The following is an 18,320-nucleotide window of genomic DNA, read 5'->3' on the forward strand; positions in this document are numbered from 1 at the left end:
ACATGTAGCTTTCTTTTAGAACGTACTCTGTTCTTCATCTGTGAAAAGAGCTTATTAATGCTGCGGTAATTGCGTCCTTATTGAGCTCTCTCTTTTTTTGAGTTCCTCTCATTTCATCTCTTTTATTTCTACCATCAGACGACAAAAAAAGGTTATGCAAAATAGCAAGCCTTGATCATTTCTAGAAGCTGATGTAGTCCTCACCTCCAGTTTTCATCCCCCAATCCTTCTTTATTATACCTTTTCTCTGACTACTTAAGTTGGATATGTTTATCCTCAGATATGAGCCACTTCTCACTCCCGGGTTGGCATTGAGCTCTCTGCATTCACCGTGGCAGTGACAGGAAGCTCTCGATGCTGTCATAGCGGGGTGATGCCTCATTTGAGAAAAGAAGGGAGTTACCAGACCTCTCTTACATTTTACATCATGTATTGAGAAGAGCCGACTTCAAAAACTGTTGGAATCCCTCTAGAATGACAATGCAGGGCTTCAGGCCACACTTTCAAAAGTCTTTTAAACCTTAATCGAAATGTTTATGTTCTAACCGAGCCCACTAGTGGCATTTAAACATTCTTCGCTGCAGTAAGAGGTTTCTTCAGTCCAGAATGTGGTTAGGTATATCTGGAGCAGGCGACAGTAAGTGATAGGTAATAGATGACCCATCATTAAACTATGTTTACTCTGCTTCTCTCACCCTTCGAGCTGTTTGGACCCTCACTGCCCTTCTCTTGTAAATGTGATGGTAAGATGGCGGTTTCGGATGAGTTGTTGACCCAGAGGTACATTCAGACTTAGCAGAATTTCATCCTCATTTTCTTGAGCTCCCCTGCAAGTTTTCCCGGCCGTTTCTTGCATGCGTATACAAAGCTTCGGTAAGTGTTGGTTTTTAAACAGAAATGTCCAGTTGGTACAGAGGGTTCTCCTCACTTTAGGCTGATTGTTATTCCAAGCAGTTGCCGAGAGTTCAATCACAGCCCATTCATACCACGGGCAGCAAGACTTCCTGTGTTAAAGATTGGGGAAAAGTCTAAATCTGAAAAGATAGTTGTCGTCTTGCGGTAGCACAGTCATCTATCCCTCTATTGATTGGGCAGATGGGCCTGTTTGCTTTTGCGCTACCTGCTCGACCTCTGTAATTCTCAGTGTTGCTGTGCTAGACAGATGGCAATGTTTATGCTGGGCCTTTTGTTTGTTGTCAGGCAGTAAGTCTCTCTCCCTTTGGCGGTCATGTTGTGTCTGCACAGCCCTATTTCTTTGCCGTCCACATGGCTCATTAGCCGGAGAGCTCCCCCATCAGGAGAGCCAACATACCCAGACATCTGCTTCATCTGCCCCTGCTTGGCCCTGCCGATCTGTGGTGGCTGTGCAATCCCTTCCTGCCATGTTGAAGCTCCACTGGCAGCCATTATAACACATTAAGAGTCCCTGTTTGACTGCGTACAGAGACAAGGTCAGCCAACATCAGGTGTCTCTCTGCATCGATAACGCTGGAGCAGGGCCACCTGCTTTTATTACACTTTACGAGTATGATCTCTTTTTTACAATCTGATCGAATGGCTTATTACCTTTCCGGCTCATGAATTTCATGTGTTAATCAAAGTGTGAGAGATCATCCAGCAGCAACTGGGATTAAAGAATCAGTTCCTCTCGTTCACAGGAGATCAGAAACATCCACAATGAAGAGCTGATGGGAATTCGGAGGGAGGAGGAAATGGAGATGTCGGATGATGACATGGAAGACGTCCCGGATAGCAAAGATTCGGATGATTCAGGTATGCACTGTTCCAGATTGACAGTCTGTAAGCAAAAGATGGGAATTTTTCCCATGGCAGTATAAACAGTAGTTCCTCATTCTCTTAAAGAGGTTTTTGAGCACCCACTGCATACAGATTGAATCCACTGGTGGTTTGTCATTTTTATGTGGAACCTTTTCCTGTGTCTCACAGTGCTGACACATTTGCAGATAGAATAACCAGCTAATTTTCATAGAATAAATGAAGAGGGGAAATAAGGACTGAAGCTTTATGGAAGACTCTGGCTGTTTAATGATCCTTGACATAAATCTGGATTCAGACTGTGTAACTGGCACTTTTATCCAGCTTTTTTCTATAAACATTCTCTCAGGAACTAATGATGCTGATATAATTTCCGTTCCCTGTGAGACCTCAAAGTGAGTTAGAATCTTTTTGTATCAACATTTTTTTATTTTTTTTACATAAATATCAATTACTGTATGTGGCCTTTTTTTCCCAACAAAGCCAGGACTGGAAATTGTAAGGAAATTGAATTATTCCATTAACAGTTTATTTAGTACTTATGGCTTTTTTATGTCAGTTTATGATTTTTTTTGTTTGTTTCTTTATTTTTGTGTTTATTTTATTTCATTTTTATATTTATTTCTAAAATGAAAAAATGGATTGACTTGGAATAAGTTAGATTAATTCAGTAGCTTCTCTGATTGATTAAGACATTCTGAGTTTAAGATTCATTTATTAGTAGTGTACGATTCTTTTCTATATTTTCAATCCCCAACCTTAGCTACCAGGGTGAGTTAAACTAGGGCCTTTGCCAGACTAGGGAAAAGTTTAAGGTGGGACACTGATCAAAGTAGATGGTCTCTTTTGGCCTTTGAGAGATGGGACAAAGGAAAGGGGAACAGAAAGAAGGAATATTGCAAGCTGAATTTAAACTTGCGCCACCCTCATAAGCACTACGGCTCAATGTATTGAATCATGTTTTTAATACACTAGTCCACTGTTCCAGCTCCAGCATGTTATTTTGATGATTTCACTTGCTCACGTGAGCAAATGAAATCAAATCTGTCTTTAGGCAGCCGAATCAATCGTGGCGGAAAAGTGTGATTTTTGTATTACTACTGCCATTACTCCCCGTGGTTTCCTAAATGTGGTGGTATTGAGCAGAGTATGTGTCTACCAGCTGCACCTCCAGCTCATTTTAGGTCCTGCTTGTCAAAAAAACCCTGCTATTAGAAATCCTGTACCATAGCTGCTCAGGACAGAATCATGGGATAGCATAAAAAGATCACTGTGGGATTCCAGTGTCTTTTTTTGCATCTTGAGACTACTTAGCTCACACGTGCACCCTCTTTACAGTAAATTTAAAGGGCCTTGTTGGCCCCTCATATGTGGCACTTAACTCATGAAATTTTAGCATAAATATTAGAGATTCTCCTGTGTAAAAGACCATCATTAGTATGCAAATGTATGCAAATGAAATCATACATTTACCAGGTTTGATTTGCACGTCTTCTCATTTGCGACCTTAGTTATTAGAAAACAATGATAACAATCACTGTCAGTGGGTTGTCATATATTTGAAAGGATGTCACAAGATAAGGGCAGGAGATTCAAATGGTTAATGAAGGAGGTAATTCAACACCCTCCTCGTTTATGAAAACAAATTTTCATACCTGCCAGTAAGACGAGCAACCGCCATGAAAAGGGCGAGTGGCTCATGGTAACCTCTGTGTGAATTGTAGCCATATAAACACCTCCGTCTTCATTGCAAACCAACATGTTTGCTTTTATTTTCCCCCAGAGTTAATCATCGGTAACGGGCAAGTGTCCTCTGACAATAGCTATAGTGCAGTGTGCAAACGGGTGCTGCTTTCTTTGCTGTCAGCACCCCTGGGCAGCACAGGTCGATAGATCTGCCTGCCATGTTGCGGAAGGTGAACCGGACTGTTTCTGAGGGCAGCAGCTTGATGAGACGAATCGATAAAAACTGCTTGCTTTCCCCTCTCTCTGGCTTTGTCTGTGTCTCTATATCTCTCTCGCTCTTGTTTTCTGTCTCTTTAGTTCTTTCTCCTCTAATTCACACCAAACATGTTTCCAGACAAAACACAGAATCTATAACATGGCAGCTACCTTCATAAAGGATGCGTACTTGCGTCCCGTGTGAATTGCCATTCCATTGTGCTCGGTCTAGCGCAACAGAGTGGCCATTCTGCAAGCTTCAGGGGTCTCAAGACACATTTTTCGAAGACGAACTACCCTTAGTGTCACATAGCATGTTGAAAATATTAAGCTTATGCTGCTAAATGCTGCTAAATACACTGGCAAAACACAAGAATGTGAAGGGCTCCAAAGGTGCCACCTTAACCACAATGTCATAAAGTGATTCATTAAAATGCTTTACATATGCAGCAATTCTCAACACCACAGAAATAACGTTCAACGCTCTAAAGAAACTTGATTTAATTGTTTCCAATAAGGTGCGTAACATTAGCAAAATTATCTGTTGTCAGTATAGTGATGTATGAAGAATAGCTCACAGCGAAGTCACTTTCAAAGCAAACTTTCTGTTGGTCAGCATTGCGAATTTGCTTGACCTGCCTGAACCCATTGCAAAATCTGCATGGGGAAAACTTTCGCCCTCACGCAAAGTTCCAGATCGCATGGGTTCCTATTGAAATTACTGAATTTCGCCTGAACAATGGTCAATTTTAACACCCCTATTGAGATTGACGCTAGCATGTTGCTAAGCTTAAAAATAGTCCCAAATAATGCACTATACAATATTCACTATGTACTCAAATCTCTATAGTATGAATTTGATTCGATTATTTTGTCATTCAACATCAGAGTATGATGGCTCCACCCCGATCTCTACGTAATTAAACCTGCAGCTGTTGAGTGCATAAAATGTCCAACATTCCACCCTTTATTTGTGTCCCAATTCCCAAATGACGTACTAAACATTATGTAGCTATACACTATGTATGTATGCACTATGTACTCAACCATGTAGTTATGATCATTCCACACTTTGTTTTTTCAGTTAATTAAGTGCATCATCTTTTCAGTGATAACATACTTCTCTATTTATGCTACAAAACGGTAAAACGTTGTACACTGTAATATGAATTGGGATGCATCTAATGTGATACTCTAAGCATAAGAAATACAAAGTACACACAAATACTGTGAAAATATTACATTAAAAAGAACTATAAAAAAGAACAACTATGAAGAACTATCTTGTATTAATACTTTTCAGTTCTGAATGAAACACAAGTATATTTTACTCATATACGCCATCTTGGATTGCTTGTTGCGTGGCTGGCTACCTTTTGTGACACTTAAAATGCAGCCTAGGTAGGGTTTTGGGACAGGTGACATTGTGTTTACCCGCAGACTTCCGATGGTGGTCCTAGCTTAACCTGGCTTCCCTTATCTTCCACCCACGTCACTCAGTCGTTCATCGTCTCCAACTTCAGAGACGCATAACCAAAGAGCCTCGCGATCAGGCAGTCAGCTGTTCCTCCCTCTCCCTGCCCAATCCGAGAGAGACACGCTTCTCGGTCTAATCCCGTTATCTCTTCCCACTAGAAACGCCACAGAGGTGGCGTCTCTGATATATCGAGTTGTTAAGAGATGGCTGAATGACGGAATGCCTTGGTGTGAAGAACCCTTTTGCGTCTGTTTTAATTACAGCCATTTGATAACAATGCCCATGGTACATTAAGTCAAGCATTAAGTAATACACTTTCTCTCCATTTAATCCTCTCTAATTAGCCTCTGAAAGCAAAAGGAACGCAGCAGTGGGACTGAGGGTCCTTTCATCTCAGTCCATCAGCAGAATTCTCTAAGCAGCTTTTGAGGAACACTGTTTTCTTCTGCCGTATCTTTCCTTTTACCCTTACTAGGCCTCACCGCCCCGTGAATTATTACTTTGCACACGACACTTTAATATGTGCCTTTTCTTTTTCTGTTACGTCAGAAACAGAGAACGTTTTTTTACGTTTTTCATCCCTGCCGCCTTCGCTCGTCTGCTTATTTCCCTTTACTTTCACCAATTGAATTGTCATTTTTAATATCTCTCCAACTCTCTCTCTGGCCTCCCAGGGCCGCTGGCTCAGGTGGAGGCTCTGAAAGAGGAGAACGACAGTCTGCGGTGTCAGCTGGATGCCTACAGGAACGAGGTGGAGCTTTTGAAACAGGAGCAGGGTAAAGCGCAGCCCCAGCGCAGCGAGGAGGACACCACCCGCCAGCAGCAGCTCAGCTTCCTGCAGCAGGCTCTGCAGGGCATGCAGAAGGTACACACACACACTGAACAAGGTATACGGCAAAAAAAACTGTCATTTTCTTAAGCAGTGTTTTTGTCTCGGTTCCAGTTAAAATGTGTAAAAATCATCAGTAAAGTACATTTGTTTGATGTTATTATTTTATATTATTATGATAATTATTATTGTTATGATGATATTAAGTCAGCATGAAATAAAAGTCCACCTTTTTTTAAAAAAGCCACTTTTTGATCTTATTATAAACTATTCATCCATGCATATTTAGCCACAAAAAATGCAAAAAAAAAATAGATTTTTCCAACGATTTCGTCCCTTTGTTACAATTGACTTCAATCTCCTATTTAGATCTCCCTCCATCCAATCAACAACCGATGCATAGAACCAAGTTCCTCGCTGATAATGCATTTCACTTGAATGTACATCACAATACAGAAGAAAAGAGCTGTCTCTATTTTTATTACATCACGACTTTAAGTCTTGCGTTTTTATGTTGTTAATTACAGTTTTTTTTTTTTTCTTATGCCACTGGCACATAGTTGTTTACATATTTTCACTGGAAAATGACAAAAATACCGAATAACAAAATGATATTTGTAGTGTTGAACTGCACGCAGAGCTGCTGGAGGTTTTTGAAGCCATGGGTAGATGCCTGTTGGTGATGTGGCACAGTTAAGATCGGTAACCAAAAACATGTCGTTTCAAAAAGCAGCATGGGGTGGTCCATTGAACCATCACTCATCGAGTGTGTGTTTACAGTCTCACACACCTACTGTTTTCTCACTCACTGAATATGGTGTTGTTGTGCGTGAGAATTTTTAGAGCAGTTAAACCACGGGGAGTCCTGAGCCGAAACGCTTAAAGTCTACAGAGCATCCGGGTCATCAATCACAAACACTCACACACAAAATAATAAACACAAGAGATGTTGAACATGTGGAATCATGGAAATGTTGTCTGCCCACATAGGCACAAACTTTAGACGTCTCCCACCCATCAAGCACTTTCATCTCTATTACCAAACGTTATTTTATCTTCTCTCAAGGACTGGCACTATTTTTAGAACAGTCTCCCGCTTTCAATATCTGCTCTTCATTGTTCTTTTCCACACAGAGTAGCCTAGAGATTTGATGGCGATTTTTAGCCACATTACTTTCATTCACACAATACAAACTCGCGTGGTCAGGGTTAAATCTGTCCCATGGTCCATCTATTTTTGTACCCACTCATTACTGTATCCATCAATAGAACGCAAAGAATCCTGGTCACCCTCATTCTAGTCCTATAAGCCCAGCACATGCAGATGTTTCACATGACTTTGACCTTGCCATTATTAAGCCATGAAGGAGACTGAGAGGGGCGTTTGTCTCACTTTAAAGGTGTGCGCTTTCTGCTAATGAGCCCTAATGGAATTCTGCATATTGAACATCGTTGTGAACTCGCTGCACGGGTCACATATGAGCCGTACGCAGAGCGATGTGTTCCAGTTAGAAACAGGAGTGTTCACTGATCTTCACTGAGCCTGTGAAGACAGCATGTTATTCTGTCACATGAAGTGAACAGTGTAGGCCATTGCTAAGAGTTGAATCACTTTCAAATGGCAGGCGAGGCTGCTGAGATGTTTTCGCTCCTGCACTCAGAGCGTGTTAAACTCACCCTCGGACTGATTTATTCATGATGAGCAGGGCATGAAGTCAAACAAAAAGGTTACATCACCACAGTTTATGTAGCTCAGATAGCTCATGGCGTCTGGATGCTGAGCAGGAACAGTAATGAGAAATCTGAGCAGTCTGGAGCAGCTCGTGGTTTCTGCTTTATTAAGTTTGTCAACAAATTAACATGCATTCGAAACAGGGTTTGGGGTAACACGTTACATAATCAATTTTTACCATTTTACCATTCAGAAATGTCTATTTCGCTCTTTAAAAAAAAAAAACATTACTCTCAGTTAAATTACATTACATTTTGTTCCATAGACTACCATTTAAAAGTTTTAGGTCATTAGGAGTTTTTTGAAAGAAGCCCCTTATGTTAACCAGAGCAGCATTTATTTTATCATAAATGCAGTAAACAAAAACAAAAAAAAACTGTAATATTGTGAATAATACCATGCTCTGTCTGATTAATCGATTCTGATTGGCTAAAAGGTGTGCAATAAAACCATTTAATTTGATGCACATGTCCAAGTCAGTTTAATCACGTTCTATATCAATGCACTGCTTTCATTGAAGCACACACACTGACTCAGAGATCGGAGACCGCACTGCGCACACACAGAAACAGGAGCACATAAACTTTTTGTTTCGTACACCGACCATTTTTCAAGTCATTAAACTAGCAAAAGTGGATTCAGACACGCTTAAGTGCACTTGTGCCGTGCGCTTTAGACCATGTGCTTAGATCCTTAAAACAGGGCCCTGTATGTGGCTGGTTGATGGTGTTGTGAAATCCATCTGGAACCAGTGTCGTTGTTATGTAGCGCAACTTATGTAGAGCTGTTTGTATACTTGCATTCAGAATTGGTTAAAAAACAATTCCTGGTCAAAGTTTCATGTCAATCGCTGCATTGGAACTTGTTTAAAGGGGTGGTATAATACCCCTTTTTACAATATGTAAAATAAGTCTCTGTTGTCCCCAGAGTGTTTATGTGAAATTTAGCTCAAAAAACCCCACAGATTATTTTTTACAGCATGTTAACGCTCAGTAAAAATGCATCGTTCTGTGTGTGTCCCTTTAAATGCAAATGAGCTGCTGCTCCTGGCACAGCGGGTGGAGCTTCAAGAGCTTTTGTGTGTGTGTGTGTGTGTGTGTGTGTGTGTGTGTGTGTGTGTGTGTGTGTGTGTGTGTGTGTGTGTGTGTGTGTGTGTGTGTGTGTGTGTGTGTGTGTGTGTGTGTGTGTTTGTCAAGTCAAGTCAAATATATTTATATAGCGCTTTTCACAATACAGATTGTATCAAAGCTGCTTCACAGTATCAATCAAAACAACTTAACAATGTTTGTTTATTACTGGAAAAAAAGACATCCTAGTTTGGTAGAGCTGATCAATGGTATGATTAGTTAATTAATTTGAATATCCCCAACTGAGCAAGCCAAAGGCAACAGTGTCAAGGAACCGAAAAAACTCCATCCAGTGACCTAATGGTGTCCCAACACCCCATGAAATGACCCAATGGAGAAAAAAAAACCTTGGGAGAACCCAGGCTCAGTCGGGGGCCAGTTCTCCTCTGGCGTTTATGAACTAGAGGCCGAATTTACAGTAACTGTAAGATAAAAAACGGAACTTTATAGGTAACCAATGAAGTGATGATAAAATCGGTGTTATATGATCATATTTTCTTGACCTAGTAAGAACTCTAGCGGCTGCATTTTGGACTAACTGTAGCTTGTTTATTGAAGATGCAGGACAACCAGCTAATAAAGCATTACAGTAATCTAGTCTCGAGGTCATGAATGCATGAACTAACTTTTCTGCATCAGAGACTGATAGCATATTACGTAGCTTAGCAATGTTTCTAAGGTGGAAAAAGGCTGTTTTTGTAACATATGAAATATGCTTTTCAAAAGACAGGTTGCGGTCTAGTATAACACCCAGGTCTTTTACTGTAGCGGATAAAGTAACAGGGCATCCTTCTATGTTAAATTCGTGCTGTGAAGGGTTTTGTGGACGGTTTTTAGAACCGATAAGTATTACCTCTGTCTTGTCTGGATTTAATAAAAGAAAATTACGCGTCATCCAATCTTTTATATCATTAACACAATCTGTCAATTTGGATAATTTAGCGTATTCATCTGGCAGTGATGAAATATATATTTGAGTGTCATCAGCATAACAATGGAAACTAATTCCATGTTTCCTTAGAATATTACCAAGAGGCAGCATATATATTGAGAATAATAAAGGGCCTAACACAGATCCCTGCGGCACTCCATAGTTTGCCGAAGTTATAATCGATTTTTCTCCATTTAAGTAGACGAAATGGTAGCGGTCAGATAAGTATGACCTGAACCAGCGTAATGCTTGTCCTTGAACACCAGTGTAATTTTGTAGTCGATCTAAGAGTATTGTGTGATCTATAGTATCGAACGCAGCACTAAGATCAAGTAAAACTAGTACTGAGATACAGCCTTGGTCCGAAGCTAAAAGTAAATCATTTGTGATTCTAACAAGCGCAGTTTCAGTGCTATGATGTGGCCTGAATCCAGACTGAAACTTTTCATAGATGTCGTTTTCTTGCAAGAAAGAGCCGAGTTGAGCGGACACAACTTTTTCTAATATTTTTGACATAAATGGAAGATTCGAAATGGGTCTATAATTTGCTAGGTTATTTGGATCTAATTGTGGTTTCTTAATAAGAGGTTTTATAACTGCCAGCTTGAACGTTCTTGGAACATGACCTAAAGATAAAGATGAGTTAATAATATTGAGAAGAGGCTCTTCCACTATAGGTAACACTTCTTTCAGTAGTTCAGTTGGTATAGGATCTAATAAACATGTTGTTGTTTTAGATGAAGTGATAAGTTTATTTAACTCTTTTTGTTCTATGGTTGTAAAGCATTGTAATTGTTCTTGCGGGGTGATAATTGCGGCTGAATTATAAGGCGCGAGCAGAGATCGAACGTTTACGATTTTGATTCTGATGCTTTCAATTTTCTCGGTGAAGAAGTTCATGAAATCATTACAACTAAACTGTAACGAGGTATTTTGTTCAGACGACGTCTGTTTATTTGTTAGTCTAGCCACGGTATTAAATAAAAACCTCGGATTATTTCGGTTGTTTTCTATTAATTTGCTGAGGTGCTCCGCCCTGGCCGTTTTAAGGGCCTTTTTATAACGTGACATACTGTCTTTACACGCGATTCTAAAGACCTCTAAATTACGGGTTTCTCTCTTTAAAACATACGTAGTATTATTGTACCATGGTGCTATACTTTTTTCTCTGACCTTTTTTAATCTAATGGGTGCAACAATATCCAATGTTCTAGAGAGAATGGAGCTCATAGTGCTAGTTAGTTCGTCTAGTTCATCTGTTTGTTTGGGTTCAGGCAGCAGCTGGGACAGATCAGATAAGCTATTTGAGAAATGATCTATGGTGGATGGACGAATTGTTCTACCTGGTCGATAACGTGGCGCAGCATGACATATTATAGCAGTGCGTAATATGCAAGTTATCAAGTAGTGATCAGTGACATCATCACTTTGCGGTACAATATCTATATCGGTTGGATCGGTTCCATATGATATAATTAAATCGAGTGTATGATTAAGACGATGAGTTGGTCCGGTGATGTTTTGCTTGACCCCGAAGGAGTTTAATAGATCTGTAAATGCAACCCCTAACGCATCATTTAAATTATCTACGTGTATGTTAAAATCTCCAACAATTAATGCTTTATCGACGTTGACCAAAAGATCTGATAGAAAGTCAACAAACTCTTTTAGAAAATTGGCATAAGGCCCTGGAGGTCTATATACGGTAGCCAATGCTAGAGATAATAGGGATTTTTTTTCTTACATCTAAGAGCGTAACATTTAGCACAAGCACTTCAAACGAATTAAACCTATGACGAGTTTTCTGAGTAACATTAAGGGTATCTCTGTAAATTGTTGCAACACCGCCGCCACGACCGAACAGACGGGGCTCATGCTTATTACAGTATCCTGGTGGAGTAGACTCATTTAGACCGAAATAATCATTTGGTTTAAGCCAGGTTTCAGTAAGGCAAAATACATCGAAATTATTATCTGTGACCATTTCATTTACAATAACCGCCTTAGGTGTGAGCGATCTAATGTTTAGGAGACCTAGCTTTAGAAATTGTTTTTGTTCACTACTAGCGAGATTTTTTGTTTTAATAACAATTAGATTTTTTCTAGATCCCGCAGTAGATTTATTATTTGATCTTAATAAACGAGGAATAGACACAGTTTCTATGCAATGTTCTACACTAGTATTAATATCAATTAAATTGGTGCAGTAGAGACTGTGATTTGGATTTTTGGTTACTAGTCAAACGGTATTTAACATCTTGGAGATGTTATCCGACAGAAGATCTGCCCCAATTCTACTTGGGTGTAAGCCATCAGCGCGGAAGAGCCTTGGTCGCTCCCAAAACAGATTCCAATTATTTACAAAAATCAGTTTCTGCTCATTGCACCATGACAATAACCATTCATTTAGCGCGAATAATCTACTGAACTTTTCATGCCCTCGTCGGTACGTAGGAAGCGGTCCAGACACAATAATCGATGTTTCAGGTGATGTGCTGCGTACCGTATCGATAAGGCTCCTGAAGTCTTTCTTCAGAACCTCCGTCTGTCGCAGCCTAATGTCGTTAGCTCCCACGTGCAGCACAACAGCTCCGACGCGCTCGTCACCGTTCAAGATCTCAGTTACCCGCGCAGTGATATCGAGAACACGAGCACCAGGAAAGCAGTGACTGTGCACCTTACTTTTACCTAACAAAGCGTGGACGTGTCGGACGGTGGAATCGCCGATGATCACAGCATCGCGTTCCGTTTCACGAAGAGGGGAGAATCGGTTCTGAGTGGAGATCTCGAAAACCGGGAGGGGCGAAAAGATTCTTGTCCTGGCTCGCGGCTTCCGCGGAACCATCCAGGCTTCGTGGTGGTGTGTTGGAGCCGGAGTGAATGAAACCATGGCTGATCGTGACCTGGACGCTCGGGACCAATTTGTGTGTGTGTGTGTGTTTGTGTGTGTGTGTGTCTGTCTGTCTGTCGGTCTATCAGACTGTCTGTCTGTGTCTCTGTCTCTGTGTTAGCAGCTCTGATTACCTCACGCAGACAAGCACTAAAATGTCAGAAACTGTTCTGCCTTTTATGTTTAAACTGGAGTTGGACAATGATGGAGAGACTCAAGAAGAAGTGACAACATGTAGAATGCAACAGGTCGTTTCTGAATGATTAGTTGATTAATTTATGTTGCTGATGTGGAGTTAAGTTAACTATCTTCAAATAGCATATTCTGTCATGATTATATATATAATCGCTGGTGTGGGAACTGTTGTAAGATGCCTGTGAGTGACATGCTATTGCATTTGTATTACTGCTACGTACTGTATTGCGTGTGAAAAGACGGATGCAACAGCTTGACTCACAAATGTGCTCTATTACAACAACTCTTCCTCTTCTCAACACTGCTTGTGTGTTCCCGGGGGCGGGGTTTATGTAAAATTTAGGGTTAGTGATGTCACTAACCTGGGTGGTATGTCATGTAGTCTCTACCAGCCGTTTGTTGTAGTCCTTAAAAAACGATTTCTTTAAAAGCAAATATCTTCCTTTGCTTTGAACTTTGAGCGTTGTAACTTTGCAGTTTCAAGTTGTTTATGCTCAAACATTAACATTACACACTAACTAAAGTTAGAAAAGTGAAATCACAATCAACCACCCTTTAATAAAAAAAAATCGTGTGTTGAATACTTATTTCCCTCACTGTACATTTTAATTTATATAGATTCGGTTGGCACACACAGACACACACACTTCTCCACTGAGATTGGCCTCTGGCAGCACAGAGCCTGTGTGTATATCCAGCTTTGGATTTAATCAGTCCCTCACCTGAGCCGCTACAGACATACAAACATCCTCAAGGCTCAAAATCTATTTACTCGTCTCTGACTGAAATGCACACCGTCCAAATATTTTCCCTCTCAGTTCTGAATATCACTGGCACAGCACCTCTGGAGGTCGGGGAACAGCTGTCATATCAGGTGTATATTGTTGAAATGTCTTTATGAGCTAGAGGTAATAAAATAAAGCCATATTCAACACATTCATAACTTCTGAGATTGAATTATTTGATAGCAAGACGTCTCCAAACATAGGAGCATTGTTAAGACAGCATATTTGGGCATTGAATGCTGTCTAGGTCAAGGACGTATACGTAATACATGGGTCTATCTATCCATTAGCGTTCCAATTCATCTCAAAAAGCATTTCTTCAGTTGGCACAGGACTTCACAGAAGTACTTGAAATCTTATATGCATCATACACATTTGGTTTAGGATTTACTTTTGAACTAATTTTAATTTCAATTAAAAAAATGCTGGTAAGATTTACAAATAATTACAAAGAAACGACAAGAAACACATTGAATTAAACATGAAATTTTGAAACGGAGAGATTTTGTGAAATAGTATTTTCTTGTAAAACATACTACAATTTATTTTTTTTGTAAATAAATTTACAGTGTATATGATGAGCCAGTGAAATAGCATCTGTCCTCTTCCTTACGCCTAACTTTATTTGGTATTTCAATCACGCACATCAACAATAATCAGCCTATCGTTCAATTAAAATGATGTAATGTTGCAGTTCCACACTGGCCAACTGGCAAGTAACTCTGTATTGTTTACTCACCAATACGGAGCCAAGCACATGACATGCTGGAAAAATATGTATATCGTGGTCACGGATTAATAATTCGTTCCCACGACTTGGTAATACATCAGCACGTTTTACTAATTCATTCGTTTTTAGTAAATCATGCGCACAATATAATTTGTTTACTAGATTTACTAAAATGTAGCCACGTTGGAATAATTGGTTAAAAACGAGCGTGCGTGCGTGTGTATGTATTTGTTTATTTTTTGAAAGTTTTTATTTGTATTTTTCCCGGATGTCATGTGTGGGACTCCGTAAACCAAGGCCAGTGTTAAATCTCATTTGGTACTTATTGAGTGATTGGATCCTGCAAGCACCTACAGTATCCTGAGCTGTGATGTCAAAGGCAGCAGACCTTGAAAATGCATTTCACGCTTTTAAGAGCCCTGAAAAAAAAAAGGGCACTGCTTACATATGTTGCTTACAATAAAAATCTGAATACACGGCTGTCAGTGCTTTTTTGGGTCCAGGTACTACATAAACCAGCAGGAACTAACCGGTCCATGCTAACCAGCCAAATCTTGACCTATTGGAGCCGGTACAGCAAGTGGCTCGCTAGGTTTTGAACAAGAGCCATAGGTATTCACACCTCCTAACATTCAATTTAATGAAGCAGCGCAAACTGCCATCAAAGCGATTGTGCACAGCGTGTGTTCTCTTTAAATACTGATGATCTTATCTGCGTGCCGTGTCAGGCCTTTTGAGCTTCTTATAAAGCTCGTCTCTCGTTATGTGTTTTTAATGTCGTCGATTTTCCTTTGTGCCGTTTCTCTAGCAACTGCTCAAGCTTCGTGAGGATCTGAAACAGAGAGAGATGGAGCTGGAGAAGAACTCTGAGGAAAAACAACAGCTCGAGAGCCAGATCCAGAGTCTGAAAGATCGGATTCAAGCTTTCCCCACATCACACGCTCTGCCCGTGAGTAACAGATGTCTGTCTCTGTCTGGGGCTCCTGTCTGTGCTTGTGTCGCGTCTTTGTTCTTTAACTCTGTCTGGATTTGGTGTGTTCTGTCTGATGAGGAGGAAGAGGATGAGATGGCTGTCAGTTTGAGGACGGCGTGTATTAATGAGTCTGTCCTGCTGAACGCTCTCCAGGGAATCAGATCAGACCGAGAATATCTGATTCCCTGCGCTCTAATTAAAATAACATGAGCTCAGGATGAGTCTCTGCGTTTGAAACAAAGGAAAACAGTGTGAAATTCTTGCATTAGACTCCCTTGTTTACAAGTAAGCCACCATTTGAATGCCTTCATGTTAACGCATAAACATTTGAGGCATTATTTCAGAGATTTGATGGGAATGATCCAGTTATGATGTCTGGAAAATAACAGTGGCTCTCAACCTTTTTGACTCCGAGGCCAAAACAATATTCAAAGGCCTTCCCATCAGGTTCTTCTGTTGTAATATAAATAAATAAATAAACTCAAAAACATGATGTGTTTAATGTTGAAAATCATTTTTTTGGCATTTTAATTACAAGTATGTTAATATAAATAAATGAAATTATTTAAATTATTTAAAATAATTTTTCAACCCCCTGGTTGAGAACCACTGGTTTAAAAGGACAAATGTGGACCAGAATATGTAAGTGAAGAGACAACATTTCAAACATCAATCTGTAATCACAGGGTGTCCCTTTCTATATATATATATATATATATATATATATATATATATATATATATATATATATATATATATTTATTTATAATTGTTTATTTATATAAATGTATATTTTATTATATTATAATTTATTTTTGTTTTTGTGGTGTACTAGAATGTTTTCATGCTTGAATGTTCAAAACGACATTACGACTGCACATATTTGACATTGTTGCAGCACCTCTCTTCCCAGTCTGTCAGTAACGCTACGTTTAGTAATTCTCCGTTTCAGTGAAGCCCATCCTTCTAAAAACTGCAATGTGCTCTAAATGTTCGGCTGGAATAGTGTGTTGTCGTGTTTCGGAAATGTCACGCCTCTTACCATAACCGCCAGTTTCAACACACTACTAACTCAACTCAACCAGGCCTCATCCCCTTTATTTTGCATGTGCCTTGGTGGGGAATTATTTAAATGAGGAATATTTTGACATGTACGTTCCCGGACAAAAACTCAAGACTACAATCGCGGCGCTTTCCAGGGAGTTCAGAAACAGCAATTACTGATATAGAGAATAACTCCCTTTGGAGTGACTTTGTGCTTTGTAACTTTGCAGTCCTTTTTCATTTTCAAACAGCAACATAACACACCAAAAACAGTTGAAAACCTAAAAAAGCATAATAGGTCCTCTTTAATGGATTTTTTTCAGTGAATGTTTTTCTTGTCGTCCTCATACTTGTGCTGAACCTGTCCATTAGTAATATTCACTAACATTTACATTTTAATTGTTTTCTTTTCAATGATATTTTTGACTGTTAATTGTCTATTAACACTGTATGTAATTATCGATGAATTTATGCTGACAGGCGTGTCACATTGATGTGTTATGCTCATGATTTGTGCGTTATCACACAATCTTGAAGTGAGTGCTTCTGGCAAAATCATGCAACTCCGCACCATTCACATATAGCACTCTTGTTAATGAGCAAGTGGAATCCGTAATCTTCTGCCGATTTTTCCCAAAAATTTCTGCCGAAAATGCAAAACAATGGGTCCTCTTAAAGGTCTTCAGTACGATCAGCGCACGAGTTCCCAACAGCAGCAGCAGACGCTAATGAAAACTAATGGCACCTCTGCAGCGCCAGCCAAGACGCCACACCAGCGGCTACAACAAGCCGCTTTCAATTAACCGTGTGTCACCGCCACTGTCTTCAACAGAGCTCTTATTCAGGGGAACCGATGACTGTGTTGCTTAGGGGACCGTTCCCAACGAATGAGTTAAAAACTGTTCATTCATGTATGAAACTTAGGAAAAGTGACATTTTAAATCATATTGAGTTTCAAATTGAACTTCCAAAAGGTAACGGCAATTTGAGAAGGCTAAATGATGCACGCCCAAAATTTGATAGCCTGTTATCTTGTACAGGCAGATGTCGTTATCTCAGTTTTTCTTATCTGGTACCGTGGAGCGGATCGTTTTAGGTTAAGTTTGGGTTTTATCACCCCCAAGACTAATCATTTTAGAAATGGTTGGTCGGCTACTCGTGATTTAAAGCAGGACGAGAAGGAGAAATGTCTGGATGTGGTGCAGCAGTGAGTCTGGTTTGATTGGCACTCTGCAGTGGAATTTATCTCGGCACCACTGATCCATGCGGAAGGAGAGTTCAAGGCATCAGCATGTGCATTGATGAATCACCTGAGACAGACTCATTAATGGAAGAAATGAAAATCAATTTTAACGCAGCCATTCCTCCTATAGATCTGTGCCCATCGGTTGTGAGAGCAGTTTATTGTTTTCTGCTAGATGAATGTGTTGCGTATGTCATACATCAGCCTGTACGTGTGTGTCTCAGTGTTTGCTCTTCCGTCTCTTGCTGTGATAAACTTCATTAATATTTTTCCTAGAATATCTGTCGTAGAGTTGTGTGTGCCGTCCCAAATCAGCTCACTGCATTAAAAAGCAGGCCTTTTACTTAACAGTAGTAAGATTGAAGACACAAATGTCAAGTAAATATGAATGTATTATTGATAGTTATATTATTTGTTTGTTCATTTATTATTTATTTATTTATTTAAATTTTAGTAATTAATAAATATTGTATTAATTACAAGTATCAAATTCAATGATTCTTTCAACAATGCAATGGAAAATCGGTGGCCAAAAGTGATATCCAGCCTAGGAAAATTGCAGCCTTTATTCAAATATTATTAAAGATTTTGTAAGCATATTGAGTAGTTGTACTTTGAGTCAATTTTTTTTATTTGTGATGGAACGT

The 18,320-nt window shown here is 39.7% G+C and overlaps 1 protein-coding gene across 5 annotated transcripts in view; it reads left to right on the forward strand.

Annotated features, from left to right (window-relative positions):
- enox2 (ecto-NOX disulfide-thiol exchanger 2) overlaps nt 1-18,320 on the forward strand; it is a 280,102-nt gene that overhangs the window by 248,657 nt on the left and 13,125 nt on the right. For all 5 annotated transcript variants that reach the window (XM_077235881.1, XM_077235879.1, XM_077235883.1 and 2 more), the window contains 3 exons: nt 1,659-1,773; nt 5,869-6,059; nt 15,222-15,362. In XM_077235881.1, coding sequence (XP_077091996.1) covers nt 1,659-1,773; nt 5,869-6,059; nt 15,222-15,362 — 447 coding nt within the window. The remainder of the gene's footprint in view (nt 1-1,658; nt 1,774-5,868; nt 6,060-15,221; nt 15,363-18,320) is intronic.

This window comes from Siphateles boraxobius, unplaced genomic scaffold, assembly GCF_051911475.1.
Source record: "Siphateles boraxobius isolate OS27281-9 unplaced genomic scaffold, OSU_SipBor_1 2, whole genome shotgun sequence".
Classification (NCBI taxonomy): domain Eukaryota; kingdom Metazoa; phylum Chordata; class Actinopteri; order Cypriniformes; family Leuciscidae; genus Siphateles; species Siphateles boraxobius.